The 17,851-nt window shown below is 38.5% G+C and overlaps 1 protein-coding gene across 1 annotated transcript; it reads left to right on the forward strand.

Annotated features, from left to right (window-relative positions):
• On the forward strand, positions 1-4,675 carry mat2ab (methionine adenosyltransferase II, alpha b). Its single transcript, XM_037681036.1, has 9 exons — positions 1-222; positions 783-860; positions 966-1,088; positions 1,173-1,285; positions 1,387-1,530; positions 1,715-1,933; positions 2,014-2,196; positions 2,314-2,447; positions 2,931-4,675. Exons 1-9 carry the CDS (start codon positions 129-131, stop codon positions 3,031-3,033), a joined length of 1,191 nt encoding a protein of 396 aa, XP_037536964.1. The 5' UTR covers positions 1-128; the 3' UTR covers positions 3,034-4,675.
• Positions 4,676-17,851: the final 13,176 nt, after the last annotated feature.

A 17,851-nucleotide genomic window follows, 5' to 3' on the forward strand; every position in this document is an offset into this window, starting at 1 on the left:
TTAAGGATCAATCCGCTGATAGAGCAGTGCGCGCAGACCAGCAATAACGCGGCAGACAATATTAGATCTAAAGTTAGCTTTTTACCAACACAACATTTATATTATTTGTGACAGTAACAACCGTAACAATGATGAACGGACAGATGAACGGTTTTCATAACTCTCTTATTGAGGAGGACTGCTTCTTGTTCACCTCAGAGTCGGTCGGAGAAGGACACCCCGGTAAGTCTCGACATGATGTCGGCCTTTTGTCATAACACGTTACTAAACTAGTGGCCTTCGTAGCAGTGTCTGTATGGTTTAAATAATTTTTTTTAGCTCCTCGCAGTGTAGATTTCACGGCGCCTTCTATGTATGTTACGAAAAGAGATGATTTGTGACGTTTACGGCCTTTGCTAATAATGGAGCTGGGCCGGTCTCCTGAGCACGCGCCGATTAGCTAACCTCGCCAATATAGCAAATCTCGCGGGCGCTTAAAGCTGGGGGACATGTTTGCTAACGTTATTTACTAACCATCACAATTTTCTAGCGAGAACAGCTTTTGAAATCGGGTAAATGCATCTGTAATTTTTATATTTTAAGCATTAGTGTTGCCTTCCGGTCCCCGGCTAGTTGCGCGCGCGCTTCATGTTCCATCACATGTGCTGTTGCAGAAATGGCGCATGTTATGAGACTGTGTCCTCCTGAACGTTCACCGGGCCGGTCGCGCTGCCGTTTCTTGTTTTGTTCTGCCCTGTTTTGACAGCAATTTGTGATTAATTTACTTATTTTGTTATTTTCAGATAAGATCTGTGACCAAATCAGTGATGCAATCCTAGACGCCCATCTCAAACAGGATCCTGACGCCAAGATTGCATGTGGTAATAAACTTGTCTTTTTTGTTTATTGCTGTGGTCATATGCAGCCATGAACACACTGTAGTGTTTGCCTCTTCCTGTACTTATAAATTATTTTGACTGATGCAGAAACTGTTGCCAAAACTGGGATGATCCTGCTGGCTGGGGAAGTGACATCACATGCTTCAGTGGATTATCAGAAAGTTGTGCGTGAAACAATCCGTCTAATTGGATATGATGACTCAGCGAAAGGTGCGGCATGTTGTTGAATTTCTGGTACAAACTCAATTTGATGGATTCATGTTTGGTATTGATTTGAGACCGTCTTCTGTACAGGGTTTGATTATAAGACCTGCAACGTACTTGTGGCCTTGGAACAGCAGTCTCCTGATATCGCTCAAGGTGTTCACATTGATCGTAATGAGGAGGACATTGGAGCTGGGGACCAGGTCAGTACTGACGGTAATGTAAATAAATAATAAATGAAAAGGTAATTGGTTTGCAATGTACTAAGTTGTAATCTGAACTCCTAATTTATCTCACTTTGTAGGGTTTGATGTTTGGATATGCAACCGATGAAACTGAAGAGTGCATGCCACTCACAATTATCCTTGCCCATAAGCTGAATGCCAAGATGGCTGAACTGCGACGCAACGGCACCCTCCCATGGCTCCGGCCAGACTCAAAGACACAGGTATAACAGTCATAATAGTGTCATTTATTGATAGTTTTATTTGTCACATTATTCCTGCTTTGTAATCGGTAGAGGCAGCTAAAAATGTGAGACTGGTCAGAGCATGAGACACATCGTCACTGCCTGCTAAATATTGTTTTTTAGTGGTTTGATTTTGACTCTGTTGTTTTTGCCTTTCTTGCAGGTGACCGTGCAGTATCGCCAGGACCGTGGTGCTATGCTCCCTGTGCGAGTGCACACAATTGTCATTTCTGTTCAGCATGATGAGGAAATCTGCCTTGAGGAGATGAGAGATGCTCTGAAGGAGAATGTCATAAAGACTGTTGTTCCTTCAGTATATTTGGATGATGACACCATTTACCATTTGCAGCCTAGCGGGCGGTTTGTCATTGGAGGTCCACAGGTAAATATCAGTGTGTAACTTTTAAGAGACTTATAACCTTCAGGTTACTTACCAGGCTAACTTCTGTTCAAACATTACAGGGAGATGCTGGCCTCACTGGACGTAAAATCATTGTAGATACCTATGGAGGCTGGGGAGCCCATGGTGGTGGAGCCTTCTCTGGGAAGGATTACACAAAGGTAGATCGCTCTGCTGCATATGCTGCTCGCTGGGTGGCCAAGTCTCTGGTCAAGGCTGGGCTCTGCAGAAGAGTGCTCGTTCAGGTGTGTAGTGTTATCAAAGTCTGTCGGTTTTCATTATGTAGCGAGGGGTTCCCAAAGGTTCCTACCTAATGTTTTTTGTATTTATGCTTGAAATAACCCATTTTTGTGCTATATCAGGTGTCCTATGCCATTGGAGTTGCCCATCCACTCTCCATTTCTATCTTCCACTACGGGACCTCCCAAAAGAGTGAGCGGGAACTGCTTGATATCGTGAGGAAGAACTTTGACCTCCGACCCGGAGTCATTGTCAGGTAAAGTTTAAAATGTGACGCTAAGTGAAACATCAGCTTCAAAAGGCCTCTTGTTATTGGTCCAGTGTTGTCCACGATTAAGTTAATAAATTATTTAGCTAGGCTTGTTGCTGGCACCTTGACATAATTTGATCAAAAGCTAAGTTATTGCTTCTATTAAAAAAATGTATAGTCATTAAACAAAAGGAGAGAGTTTTATTTATTCATTTATTTTTTAATTGAGGGTGAGAATGTTATGCATCTTGTAAAGAAAGATGAAAAAACTTAGGGAGAGGAGCATTTTGTAGAATGGATGAGGGTTCTTTTCTTCAAGTGATGGTGTCCTGTTGGTTGGACGGGTAGTGCTGAAGCATCATGGTTACATATACAAAAATCAGCGAGGTTCTTTATGGGTTTGACACTCCCACTGGCTTCTATGTGCTTTATTTTGAATGTATGTTGATGAGTATGACTGCTGCTAAAGATGTTGATTATGTATTCCAGGGAGCTGGAGCTGAAGAAACCCATTTATCAGAGGACCGCAGCCTATGGCCACTTTGGCCGAGACTCCTTCCCATGGGAGCTGCCCAAAAAGCTCAAATACTAAACCTGTTAAGCTTTTCCCCCAGGCTTGTTGGTGTATACTACAGAGAAGCCTCCAAGGTTCCAGGGGTGAAATGCACTTTTCTCTTCCTCTTTCTCTTTCTCTCATAATGATATGACACATGACTCCATCCTTGACTCCACCTCCATCTTTGTCTTGTGACTGTTTTTCTGCTGGTTGCGCAATTGTGCTGGGTCCTAGGAGGCATGCCTCAAACTTTAAATGTTTTTAAATTGGGTGGGTTCCATGAACTTGTGCCTGATTTGACTTCATGTTCCGCAGGCTTGCTGTTTCCCTGCATCTTGTTATAGTCAGAGTAGCTGCATTTGGTTGTTCTCCTTTGGCATTCCACTGCTCTCAGTGTCGTAAGTCATCAATTTGATGTCACTGCGGTAGCATATTTGGCAATATGCGATACCCTTAATTTTTTGGTGCTATTGAAATGAGTCGACATTACAACTAATATTTTGACAGTCCATTTAAATGTTTAGTTTCATAGCAGATTCCAATTTCCTGACAGTCTCCTGAAGTTCAGCTTTGTTTTAAACATTCCTCCTTTTCTGGGCTGGTACAAGTACCGGTATCTCTTGACCTAATGCTCTTGGTCTTTCTTTATTTCATCACCTTTATGGAGGATGGTTGAAAGGCACAAATAAAATTAAAGGGTTACTACTGTCTTTACTAAAATGCTATGCATTGCAGGCTAACTGGCAAGCCAAATCTGAATTATACAAGCTCAAATGAGCAAAGGGCCTCATGTGCCCCTACAGACCTTTGCTGTTTTCTGACGTAATACAGAAAAGTCAGAAGCTGCTATATCACTGCTCTGGTCTGCAGCGGGATTTGATATACTTGATGGTGATGGAAAATTTTGATTGTTTATGCATTGATACTCAATTATAAACTAGGTATTTTTTTAATGTCCCTTGTTTTTAACATGGTTCTGAAATGACAAAAGATTCTTGTGCTCCTTAAGTTTATTGATGGCAGGTGTAGCTACAGAGAAACCTGATTCCCATCTTTACCTTAAGGGAGTGTGCTCTTGGACACAGAGTCTTAATGGCCAGGAATTGAACCACAACACTATTTATTTGTTCTCTGAAACTTGGTGTGGATACAGAGAAGCTGATGTTTCAGAAGGCAGCTTTAAACAGTCTTGGTTATTGAATCTTGAATTTCAGTGTTTGGCTTGAGGCCCCAGAGTGTTGTACAGAAAAGCTTTGGTCTGCCTCAAGAAAGCATCACTGACAACTGTAATACTTTATTTTATCAGCTTTTTTTTTTTTTTTTTTTGGATTAGTTTTGAAATCCAATTAAAATACCTGGTGCAATTCTTGAGCTCTTACTTATCCTCACTGATGTGATGGCAACATTTGGCTGGTGTAGTACAGAGAAACCAGCCTGGTTTACACAGCCGTCTCATTGGTTGGATAATTTAAAGTTTTGGTTTTGTCCTCTTTAACCACTCAGAGGTCATCCCATGGGGTACAGTAAATGTAGGAGTGCCTTCTCTTTCCCTTCTTTTTTCCCCTCATTTGCTTTTCTTCTTTCACTAGTGTACATTCAGCTTCCAGAGAAACAAGTAGCTCCTACTGTAATGTGCTTCATGTCTAGACTGAGTAGTATTCCCAATGCTCTGTAATAAAAGGAAAAAAGCAACTCATTCCAAGTGCTTGGTCTCGTTTTTCTTGCAAGTTATTTGCATAAATCTTAATACTGGGTTTCTGTGCAGGCTTTAAAATGTGGAATAGGGTTTTAGCACTTTCCAGGTTCAGGATAAAAAATTAAAAAAATCAGTGGCATTTCCAGACTGTTCCCAGTCATTTTATTTTTCTTCTAAAAGACAAATCTTTTTACTACTTGAAGTACATCATTTTTTTTATACACCCGTCCAAAGCTGATGTGTCACGGTATAAGTCTCCATTTGAATATCCATAAACTTTTTTTTTAATTTTTTTTTATTCCACTCATAACTTCTGATCTGCTCAAGATATAACTAAACTTATCACTAAATAATGTTGTGAACACTTCACCAGACCAGCTTTGAGGTCACAAATCAGGGTCAAAATTACAACAAGGTCTTTGGTTATCCCACCCTTAACTTGTGATCCACTAAAGATAATTTTAATAACGCTTCATACACATGAACATCATCACTAGCAACATTCAGATGTTTTACAAGTTCTTTTGTTGTTTTCATCAAAATTGCCAGAATTTTTTTTTTTTAATCGAGTGAGGTGGTATGACGTTTCACATTGGCTAATGAACTGTTAAATCACAATGAAACTACTTCGTGGCACAAGTTTTGACAACGCCTAATTTGCATGCAAAAATAAATGCAGGCGTTTACACACCCAGTTTTAACTTGAAATGAATGCCAAACTGGATTAAACAGTCCAAAATCCCATCTAATTCTTGCTAATCTTTGACAGACTAGTTCTATAAAGTTCATGAGGTGTAATAAAATTCAAGCATTTCATGCTAAGAATCTTCAAATGATTTATTTAATTTGAAAGAAATTCAAATAACTACTCAAATTTTAAAGTTTTAAAATAGATTCTTGAAAAAATGTGAATTGTGCATTACATGCATGTGTTGCTTACTCCCAGACTTACTGGAGCATCACTTAATGTTTTCACTTAAAGTCTTGGTTGCATAAACAACCACTTTTGTAATCAGGTTTTATCTGTCACATTTTTAAAGTTCAATTGGTTGTTTTGAGTATCTCAAGTTAATCCTTAAAGATGTTGGAGGAAATGGATTAAAATGCTTGGTACTTAATTTGAATCGTTCTTTTTTTAATGATTTATCATAAATTTATCCAGTATTTCAAGGTCACTGGTGAACCTTTTGTTTAAACCTTATTTTAACTGGTTCTTCACATTACATGTGATTGCTGCAGGTTTAGTTTTTTTACATGTTCATTAACGGAACTCGTTTTACACCACACGTTATCGTGAACATGACTTTACCACACCACAATCATGTATATGCTTAATAAGACACATTCAGGGTTGTTGTGTGAGGGAATTCATGCTTTGGAGTTTGGATTATTTCCACGACTTACTGACGGGCCTATTGTGTACTGTTGGTGGTACTCTTGTTTAATTGTTTCAGTTAAACTATTTTTCTTTGTTACGTACAATTAACGCCCAGACAGTTCATTCAGTTTGTGTGAACTTTTAAGGTCAGCTGCTTTCTCAAGAAAAATTTTATCTGCTTAATGCAGATTTCACGTGGTCTGAAGTGACCTTTGGAATTTGAAAACACAGATTAGCCACATAGAAGCAGAAATGCTTACTCACTGGCCGTTTGACGGGGTTTTAGCAAGAACATTAGGTACCTGAAAACTTAATTGTTATAACCCATGCATAAAGAGATCTTGGAAATCATGGAATATAGACCATGGGAAATGTATTCTTTATTAATAAAGTAATGTGCTCAGACTAAGAAAACCAATGTTTTAAAAGGCATTTTCCAAAATTATATATATATATATGATAATTGATATTAAAGATCCAAAAGGTTTGTGTAAAGGTTCATGAAACCATCACCAGCAAGTATTTATCATTCTTCAAAAGCACAGGAGACTGTTTAATGAACTCATAAGCAGCTTCACTTAGAACAATAAACTGAGGTGCTCATGAGATAGAGTTCATGTAATTGTCATGATGACAGGATTATGATTGTGGGGACTGCAAAAGAAAGGTAAATTTACAGAAAAAAAGTAAAGGTTGCATATATATGAGTTAATGGAGGAAGAAGAATGGCACTTGCGCCTTGCTTTACTACACTTGTATACATAGTTACAGGAGATTCTTATATTATACCAAATGAGGAGGAAACTGAATTTGCTACAAAATCAAGTCATCTACATCAATGAACAAATTGATCAACACAAATGATAAAGGACAATAATTTGGAGAATAACTAATTTGAAACGTAATGAAGTGACAAACAGTAATGAAGAATATAAACAATCAAGGATTCTCTTATTTAAGGCAAAATGCTCACACAGACTCATGTTCGTGCTGCTGTTCAGCATATTTTTCTGTACTATTAGTAGCATATTCTTAGTTCATATCTTAGATCTTATTACTGTTTTTCTTTACAACATCTGTATACTTTTGTTGGATGTAACTGAGACCCTGTGTACACTATTTCGTTCCACCACATGTACCACATATGATGTGAATGACATATAAAACCTTGACCTTGAAAATGACCTAATTGAGCAGGAATTATTTTGGCTTTTAAATGCTCAGAAAATGTAGTCAAAGTTTAACTTTTTGATAAATAGTTTGCTTTGGAATTTGGTTGAGAGATGATATTTAATGTGACCAGATCAAGTCATTTATTTTCACTGCAAGCCAGGAAATGATTTATCAAGTTGCATCAGCTAAAATTGCATAACCAGACCCAAAGTTGCATTCATGTCAGTGGGTTTCAGCTCCTTACCAGGTCAACGTTGAGGGCTTGAGTTCACCCATCTTTCTGGGGGGTTTGCTAGCTGATCAGACCAGGATACATCACGAGGAGAGGACTAGTCAGGCTAGGCACTGCCCAAGCAGCCGAACGTCACTGTGACTGCTTCAGGGGTCGGTGTCTCAGATGATGAGAAGGTGTGCAGGTAATCGGTCACTTTCAGCTGCCTTACGCTGCCGAAAACGTGAGACTTGCAGTGAAAACAAAACATTGAACTCCTGTAGTTACTGAAACTACTTTGCTTCTAACAAAAATTGTAACTGAGCAATCTTGTTTTCTTTGCTCAGGAATAAACGAGACAGAACTCTCATAAGCGTTTTGGGGAATGCTGAAATATTCTGACTCCCCACTGACATACAGTAAGCATATTCTGGCTCAAATTACTTACATACAGGTGTCAAGGAAAGGTTCTTTTCTGAAAAACAGACCACAGAAGTATGTTAAAACACAATATTTGACATAATTTCATTATAACGATAACTAACAACCAAGATTATTCATGTTCATACCTGTCATAATCAAATAAACTTCATTAATGATTTTGTTTTTATTTTATAAAATCATTTTTAAAAAGAGTAAACGTTAGTCAGACTGTTGACTGAGTCCAAGGACAGTCAATACATGTGAAAACATCAGACATTATTCAAGTCAAAAGTAGCTCTGACTTTGAGTCAGAAGTCATGGGGAGCACATATTCATGCTATATATTCCCCCTCTAGGGAGTCGATACCAGTCCAGATGGCCATCGAGTCACTACAAACCAAATCCATGTGTCATGAGAAGAAACTTGGATAGGGTCCGCGTTGACACCCTGGTAACCATTGTGGACTAAGTCTTGAATAAAGTTGTGAGGTGTCCAATGTCACCCTCCTAAGTCCATCCATCTAATATCTTTAACTGCTTCCTCCTTTTTGGGTTGCAGGGGTGACTGGTGACCATGTCCAGCCCTGTGCGAGAGGCAGGGGACACCCTGGACAGGTCGCAGGTCCATCATAGGGACACAGAGACAAACAACCATTTTCTCATACTCAGAGACAATTGAGAGTTACTAATCAGTCTAACATGCATGGTTTTTGTCTGTGGGAGGAAACCGGTTAGCCGGGGAAAACCCACGCATGCACGAAGAGAACATGCAAACTCCACCCAGAAAGGCCACTGGCCAAGATTTGAACCAGGGTAACCTGCTCGGTGAGAGGCGGCAGCAATACCAACTGTGCCACCTAACCCCACCCCCCACCCAGTGCCATCCTTAGCAGCACTGAGTGGAAAACAATCCTGTAGGCAGAGCAATAAAACCGATGTGGAAACAGTCGATCCAAAGCAAAACCTAACAAAGGTCCTATCAACAAAGCAAACAGTCGATGCCATAGTGTTCCAAGTAGGTGTCAGAATGAAGATATCCAGCTTCAAGTGCCACCAGTTCAGTGGTGTAGTCTATGATATGCTGGTATATGGAGTATACCCAGTAGAAAAGCTTAACAATTTCAGTATACACACTTAAAAGTGCCCTATGATACATGACATATCATTAGGCACATGTCATTGACACGTTAAACGGCAGTTAAATGCTTCCGTAACTACCGGTATTAAGTGCTTGTTTATTACATCTGCTTATCCAGCAAATTATTGCATAATTAATACTTCTTTACTTACTACTTAACACTTGAACATGTTTTGATGTGATACGGTTTTATAAATTCTATAACATGTTTTAATACAAAGCCAACTGTTGTGCAAAGTCTTGTACATTTATTCAAATATAAGCATCAGAGAAATTTGGAAATGTTCAATATGCTTAAAAATCAAAATAAATTGACCATTACATTGTACTAACCAGTGTACTTTGGTTTCTAAGCACAGTATATGGACCGATGGTAAAGTTAGTTTTACGTTGGACATTCGCACTCCGTGGCTTCAACGATGTCCAACATAAAACTAACTTTACCGCAGTACACCCACTACAAAAATGTAGACTACACCACTGCACCAGTTGGCACTGTAGAATGAAGATGGTAGAGTATTCCCAGTGAATACTTATAACTCAAACAAGAACCAGGATGAAGAAAGCCCTGATATTATTGGAAAGGTTACCAAGGACTGGATCAGCAGGAGGGGCAGCACGACGGCACAGTTGGTAGAGCTGCTGCCTCAGTGAGCAGATCGCGCCCGGTTCAAATCTTGGCCTGGATCCTTTTTGGGTAGAGTTTGCATGTTCTCTCCGTGCATGCATGGGTTTTGTCCAGGTACTTGAGTTTCCTCCCACAGACTAAAAACATGCATGTTAGGCTGATTGGTAACTTGTTCCTTGGTCTGAGTGAGAGAGTGAATGGTTGTCTCATTTGTCTCTCCCTGATGGTCTGGAGACTTGTCCAGGGTATACCCCACCTCTCGCACAGTGATGGCTGGACATGGGCACCAGTGCCCTCTGTGACCTGAAAAGGAAGAAGTGGGTAAAGATGGTGGATGGATGGATCAGCAGGAGGCATTGAAGGTCCAGATGTCATCATGGTTGTGGTACATCCAGGTGACAGTGCAGTGCAACCTTAGACTGAAAAAGGTGGCACTGCTCTCTGTGGCTGCAGTCTCAGACACCTCGTCTCTTGGATGGGATGTACTGAAATGAAATTTCCCTTGGGATCAATAAAGTATATTGGTTGATTGATTATTAATGATGCATATCAGTTTTTTTTTACAGCGGTAGTAAAAGTGGGAAAACGAAGAGGACAGAGCTTATTGTAAAACTTTTAAAAACGGTTCTTAAAACGTTTCTTTTAACAAAAATGAATAAACAAAGTTTCAACTAAACAATTTTACGTTTGACTGTTGATCGTTATAACAATACAAAATCAAAAATATTTGAGATCAAATGTTTTCTAATGCAATCAAAAGGAGTGATTCTTTGTGGATTTTTTGGGATAATTTATGAGAGAAGTTGCTTCTCTGGTAAATTTTCCAAAGTACAACTCATGAAGTGTAGTTAACATTGTTTGAGCATTCCTTTCAAATTGTGGCTTCAGATCTAAACTTAGCAAACAATTAACCAACAACAGTTAAAATAGATCCTAAAATAACTTGGACTTCAGTTTAGCGTGATGATTTTGTCAGGAATGGGAGCACAACAAGGTCAGGGATCATGCAGACTGCTGGTGATGTTAATTTTAGCATTGTTAGTTCAGTTCACCCCCATTAGAACCTGAGAGGTTCAGCATCTCACCCCCACTAGAAACTAGTGATTTTACTAGTGAAGTAAACGTTTTAGGCCAGGGTAGGATGTGTTTTTGTTATAAGGAGGATGTTGTAGGGATTTGGTATGCATTTAAGGTCTTATCACCACCAAATATGGCAGAGAAGTTTCAACTAGAGTTAGAAATAAGACATATTATTGGGGAGATTAGGTTGACAGGAATTACAGACTCCATGAAGTCTGGGCTGCGACCTTGGGTTTCGGTTAGGCTGACCCAGAGCATGCTCCCTGACTGATGAGTATGAGTGACAAGGAAGAGATAAACTATCTGTAGAGACGCTCAAGGAAGGCATGAAGGCTCTGTGTAAAGTTTTGTTGGATTCTGTTGTTCTGACTGATCACCATTTTAATTTGAAGCTTTTTAATAAACCCCCATTTTTGCTATCTTTTGGAGACACGGTGTCATCTGTTTTTACTTAATGGTAATGTTGAATAATGATAATATTTAGCCACAACATTTGTTTGTTATTTCTGTTAGTTATCTCAGTTTTCTGTTCACCAAGTTCAAGATTGGAACCTTTAGCTTTTTGTCTAAAGATTAGACGTGGCAGAAGTCATCCGCTTCTTTTGACCTGTTCTTGCAGTTTCTTGATATACATAAAATATTTGTTTGGAGACTTGATTTCTTCGAGAACCTTATCATCATGAGCTACGTTAATGGGTTTCACACCTTCGTACTGAAGTTTCTTTACTGCGGTTGAGTCTAGTTTGAGGGAGGGCATGTTATAAACAGAGATACGTCAATGTTGTAATGATCCTGTTTCGTATGTAGATGATAGACACATTGTTGATGTGGACCATGCTTCTATGGATTTTTTCCAAGATCTTGGATATCAGAGTTCTTGTTGTAGCTCCCCACATGATATTTGATAGTAGCCATGTTCACTGAGTTAACTGATGAACTTCTTTGATCCATCGGAGGCCTTCCGCCATTGTGAGGTTACTGATTGTGGATGGTCGTTGTTGGCAGACTAGCTCAGGGTCCAATCTTACAACTACTCGAGTGTGTAAGAGGCAGTTGGTAATTAGTAGACCTGGTTGATCTTTAAGAATGGTTCCTGCATCTGGACCAAGTTCCAGAGTCTTTGGAAAGGTTGTTGTAGCAAAAAAAAATGTCATAATGATTGTTAGAAACATTTTCTTAAAAGAGGGTAGATAAGGATCATGCCATTTAAGATCTCCCATCTTCTCTGTGTGAATGGTGTTTGCAGTTTGAGACAGACAGCATTTTAAACATTCTTTGATGTAATCTGTGACATCTTTACATATTCCAGGCCAGTGACCTGCTTTAAAGCGTTGAATGTTACTTCAACTCCTCTGTATCTGGCAGAGAGAGGTTATGTGCATTATCCATCCTCACTCCACTGTGTTTGCGTGAAACCATGAACACGTGTGAAATGGTTGCATCGGAAACATACATTACAATGCCCTTTTGACCACATAAGGTGAGGAATGAACTTTGTAGAGATCATATAACTCTGGAATGATAAGATCCGATGTAGACAGTTTCTGACAGGGTTAGAGAAATAATGAATGCTTTTATTGATTGCAGGATGGAGTGATTGAAGATTGGTAAGATCTTCATCAGAGAACACAAAGCTGATGGAAACACCTTGGTTCTGTATGGTGTTATTTACAGTCATGGAACCGCTTTGTGCTTTATCAATTCTTTTAATTGGGCATATGACATTGGGGTCAAAGGTCACATCTGAGAAGAGTGTCATGAACTCAGCAGATGATGGAGGGTCCAGAGGACAAAGAGTATTGCGTTCAAGAAAAAAATGTTCCATCCACGTTGTTACGTGCCGGAGGATGAAGAAAGCTCGGACACTAACCAAACATGAGTCCAAAGACCAGACAGGTGATGCGTAGCTAATAGGTGCTCCCCCCGAGTCTGTGGTAGCAAACGCCGAGCCAAACCAACCGTTGGACTGACTAAAGTGCTGCTCAGACAGACATAAAGAGTAAAGATTAAAAAGCATGAAGAGCATTTAAAATCCTATACTTATACATGTGAGCTCAAAGTGCAAAAAAATGCTGGGAGTAAAATCTCATGAACACAATTGTCCTGTCTGCATGCAGCCACACACACACAAAAAAAAGTAATTTGAACAAAATAAGTTTGGCATAAGGGGTTCAATCTTTTTTTTTTTTTTTTCAAAGAATTCACAGTAAATAGGTTTGAAATGTATATAGATTATTTAAACAAAATTCAATATATTGCTCTGATTGGGAATTTAAAGCAGCTTCTCTATGCACACCTTACTTACAGAATAAAATGTAAAACAAAATAAAGAATAATATGATCAAGAATAAATTAGCATATTAAAAAGCACAATATTTAGTTTATTTGCAAACAAATCAAATGTCATTCATGAAAAGGAGTAGATTTAGTTAAATAGTTTAGTTATCAGCAGTGATAAAAAGTTATACCTGACAGTTGTTGTAAAACACGTTACTGTGTAATTTAACTTCTTTTAAGTAAGTTAAACATAAACTATCCTTAATGTGTTTTGTGCTCTTTAGTCAGTTTAATGGTTGTTTTGTTCTTTATATGCTATATTTATTTCCTGACTGAAAATGAATAAAACTGGGCATGTTTAGTCGAATAGAAAGAACTTACCTGAAACGATTACAGGAATTTCAATAATTCACGCCTGCTGTGAAACCACGTCTGGATGTGCACCAAGACAAGTTTGACCTGTGAACAATTATCAACCCTTAAGGCAGAAACTGGACACTTTCCTGGTTGTGTTAAAAATTTGCTCGCAGTTACAGTTACGGGAAAACGTTTGGGCACCTTTGAGTAAGTAATGACCTCTGAGCACTGAAACGATACTCTTCAATTTTATTAAGCTTGAGTGTTTTTTAATCATCCATAAAAAAATCTATAAGAAATATGGCACAAAGAGTCTATTTGTTGTGCCTGAATGCTGCAGGTGTTGCATTTGCAACGTGCAATTTGCCAAGCGGATGCTGTGACGTTTTCATACAACTGAAAGGACCAAAGAAAACTACAAATAAAGAGAAATATAGAAGTATAAAAAGCAGTAAGTCATAATTCAAGAGGAATTGCAGGATGTCATATGTTCCTATTGCCATATGTTTTATTCAAATTTAAATACTTAAAAAGACCTGTCTGATTAAAGCCATTTAGATATTTTACCACTAAAACTGGTCTACAAAAGACAAAGCATGCTTTATTATCCCACAGGGAAACTTCTCTTTGGTTATAAGATGATGCATTTTGCAGAACACTTGTGCTATCAACATTCTCAAGCACAGGGTAAAAAAAGACATGTTAGTGTTCTCCATGTTCTCCATGTTCTAGCATTCCTTGAAAAAAGGCAGACTGCTCACCTTCTTTCATGCCAGTATTAGACAAAAACAGGGATCTGCAACCTTTGCAATAAAAAGAGACATTTTTGCCACTTTGCTTACTAATTACAATGTCCGGAGCCACAAAACCTGCCACAACTACTGTCAACTGGTGGCCCGGGGACCTCTACAAGTTTGTTGGAGATGGCTTTTCCGGCCAGTGGGGGTGATATGTAAAATGTCTTACTATTGTTAACATTTGTATTTATATTATTGGATTATTTATATATGCATTTATAGTTTTACATTTTAATACAAGAGAAAAAAACAGATTCATGTAAAGAAAGATAAAATATATAAATGTTAACAATTTTATAAAAATTATAACACTGAACTCTGCAGGCCTATGAGAGTTCCATGTATCCTACTTAAATCATAAAGTTAAAGACAGTATCAAGTTAGTCCAGTTTGTTGGATATCCAGTTACATTATTAAAGGAAAATGAGAAAAATGGCATTTCCTGCAAAAATGCAGTGTGAATGCTTATTGCAGAAAATATTGCTGGAAAACAGCTGAAATTAGCTAAAAACATGATGAAATGTAGCTGAAATGGAAGAAAAAGCTTAAGTTAGCAGAAGAAAACAGAAAGAACACGCAATTGCTGAATTAGGTTTAAATAAGCAGAAATGAGCATTAAAAATTTGAAAACTAGCTAAAAAAAAGCTGAAATTAGCAAAAATAAACTGAAATGTAGCTGAAAAGACAGAAAGAAGCTTAAGCTACCAGAAGCAAGCAGAAAGAGCTGAAATGTGGAATTTGCTGTACAAGCTAAAATTAGCATCAAACAGCTGAAATAGCTGAAAAAATAGCTGAAATAGCAGAAAAAGCTGAAATTAGCAGAACATAGCTGAAAGGAGCATGACAAGCTTAAATTAGCATAAGGAAGTTAAATAGGTTGAATGTAGCAAAAACTACCATGAAAAACTTGAATTTTCCTCAAAATTATTATCAGTTATCTGAAAACAGCTGAAATTAGCAAAACATGCTAAAAAAGTAACTGAAAGAAGAAGAAAGCAGAAAATGCACATGCTAGCTGAAAAACGCAGAAATGAGCAGAAAAAAGTTTAAATTATCTAAAAAAAAAAAAAGGCAGAAATTAGAAAAAAAAGCAGCTGAAGAGTAGCTCTCTCCCAAGATATTCCTATGTTGAAAAAATGTTGCAGATCACTTTCTTCTACTGCCACAACACTTTTCAGGTCAATGTCTGTAAAACTAACACAGTTATCACCATCTCTTTGTTGCTTAAGGCCAGTTAGCTGGGGCAGCCATCTTGAATTGAGCTGATTTAATCAGTTGTAGGTGTACAATCAATGATTACTTTGAGACATCAAAGTTCATGCTCAATAATCCAGGTAAAACATCAAACAAAGTTAAGTCTCTGGACGGTTTCTTAAGAAACTGTCGAGGACCTGAATAAACTTTTTTTTATTACTTTGAGAGTTTCATTAAAATTAATTTAGTGGTTCATTAAATATTATGCTAACAGAGACAGACACAGAATTGCTGATTTTTAATAGCTTGAAAGCAGATATGGATGGTCTGATTATTATGCTGACAATATGCATGTTTTTGTTGCACATGCTTAAACACATTGCATGTTTCTAAAGGCTCACTGTTCAATCTGCCAGAGATAACCATGATTTTGAAAACTGCAGAGATAAAATACAATCAACAGAACATCCACAGCTGAACACCCAGAGGCCTCTTCTTTCTTAATGGCAACTTGTGACTTTAGACGAGCTGGTACCTCTTGCTGCTGAAATCAAGCCCGGCACGCAGTTACAGTACACCAAGATATTATTAGGGTTCAAAGTCCTCAGAGCAGCTATAGCAGCAGGTGTGCGTTTTCAATATAACCGCCAGCGCCGGAGCCCCCAACCCCCAGCATGTCCTATATTTAACTGTTAGTGGTGGGGGGTGGGCTCCTCTTCCAAAGCCATGAATGGTCATGATCCCTCACCACTCAGCCACAGACGTCCTTCAGTGGCTGATCACATGTGAGGCAGACTGGCCAAAAGTTCCTCTTTGTGCAGCAACGTCCTCACAGCACCTCAGCAGGAGTGGTGGTGGTGGTTAGAGCAGCCGTTCTCCAATGCAAGAGTTGGGGGTTCAATTCCATCAGCAGTCACATGCTGAAGTATCCCTGGGCAAGACATTGAACTAATTGCCTCCGATGTGTGTCCCATCGGTGTGTGAATGTGATCTAAAGTGCTGATTCATCTCTACAGATGCAGTTTGTATAGTAGGGTTCTGTATGAATGGGTAAATGAGAGCACTTGTAAAGCACTTTGACTATCTTGATAAGACAGAAAGGAGCTATAAGTACAGTCCATTTACCATTGTTTTGTCTGATGTTAACGACACATTTGATATCGTTCCACTCATAAAGTGTATTTGGTATGATTGGTTTCTTCTTTGTTAAATAAAACAGCTTCATTGAACAAATGGAGAGAATTCTCCCACAACAGAGCGCTCTCTTCAGTTCGACTCTCACGAGTGAGACCAAACAAACTGCTGAGGAAACACAACATCACACTGAGGCCAAACATCGCCTTGGACTCAAAGGATAACATTTCAAGCTGATTTAAAATTCTCACACCGGACTCTGTGGGTACAATGAGAAGGCTGACTGTTCAGCTGAGTTCAGCTGGATTTAATGCCAGGATTAGGTGACAGCTGATGCAACACGTGGAGGAACTTGCTTCAACTCTATTGTTCTACTTTTTTTTGTAAATTCCTCAGAATGTTTGCACAAAAGAAATCCCTTAAACGGACGTCAATATAAGTTAACATCGAGTTGAGTTTGCCAATGTAAAGATTAAAGACAAGTTGATTTTTAATATTGCTTTTCTTAGGGTGCTTTGTTTATTTGCTACAAAGGACGTGAGACTTGATCTGACTTGAGCATTGCAAGTGAAGCTAATTACATGTGTACCCACCCGTGAACAAGTTTTTGTTATGCAACTTTTTTTAGGGGCTTTTTATTACAAACAGAACTTGTTACCTATTGCTAAATAAAATTCAGTTTGTGACTCATTCCTAATCCTGTTATGAAACACTTGGCTCTGAGCTGGTTGTTTGGTTGGAAAAGTGTTAAAGAGACACTTACACAAAAACACGGACCCTGTCGCAAATTCATAGACCTGTGTGTGGCATGGAGTTTTCTGGAGAAGGCAGTTTGAAAGCTGAATGACTGCTGAGATTGTGAACCTCCTTGTGAAGAAGCTGAAATTGAGTTGTTAAAGCTAAAAGCAGCAAAATGCTAACTAAAAGCCAGGAGTCACAAAAGCTAGAAGCTACAGCAAATCTGAGAGCTAAAATATCAAATAAATAAATAAAAAGCTAAAAACTAAAAGTGGCACAATGATACAAAAGTAGAGCAAGTATGATGAAGCAGATGTCTAAAAGAACGTTGAGTTGAAAAGATCACAGTGTATTTCTATGGGGACAATTTTTGAGAATGAAGTTCAAAATTTTGAAAAATAAAAATGATACAAAAACCAGAAGTCATAGCACTCATTTGTTATATCTGCATTCACACGATTAAGTTGACACCTGCCAAAAAAAATTGAATAAATTCCAGAGACAAGGTAAGATGATGCAGCTGATGTGGGCTTTCAACACACACACACACACACACACACACACACACACACACACACACACACACACACACACACACACACACACACACACACACACACACACACACAC

The sequence above is a fragment of the Nematolebias whitei genome, chromosome 8 (genome assembly GCF_014905685.2).
Source record: "Nematolebias whitei isolate Nwh7 chromosome 8, NemWhi1, whole genome shotgun sequence".
NCBI classification, from domain to species: Eukaryota; Metazoa; Chordata; class Actinopteri; order Cyprinodontiformes; family Rivulidae; genus Nematolebias; species Nematolebias whitei.

What these genes read in the sequence shown, in the direction of transcription:
- mat2ab (XM_037681036.1), top strand. Translation starts at nt 129, where the DNA reads ATGATGAACGGACAGATGAACGGTTTTCATAACTCTCTTATTGAGGAG. An exon ending in GCAGAAGAGTGCTCGTTCAG is followed by an intron (nt 2,197 to 2,313) that starts GTGTGTAGTGTT and finishes GTGCTATATCAG; the next exon opens with GTGTCCTATGCCATTGGAGT. An exon ending in CGACCCGGAGTCATTGTCAG is followed by an intron (nt 2,448 to 2,930) that starts GTAAAGTTTAAA and finishes TATGTATTCCAG; the next exon opens with GGAGCTGGAGCTGAAGAAAC.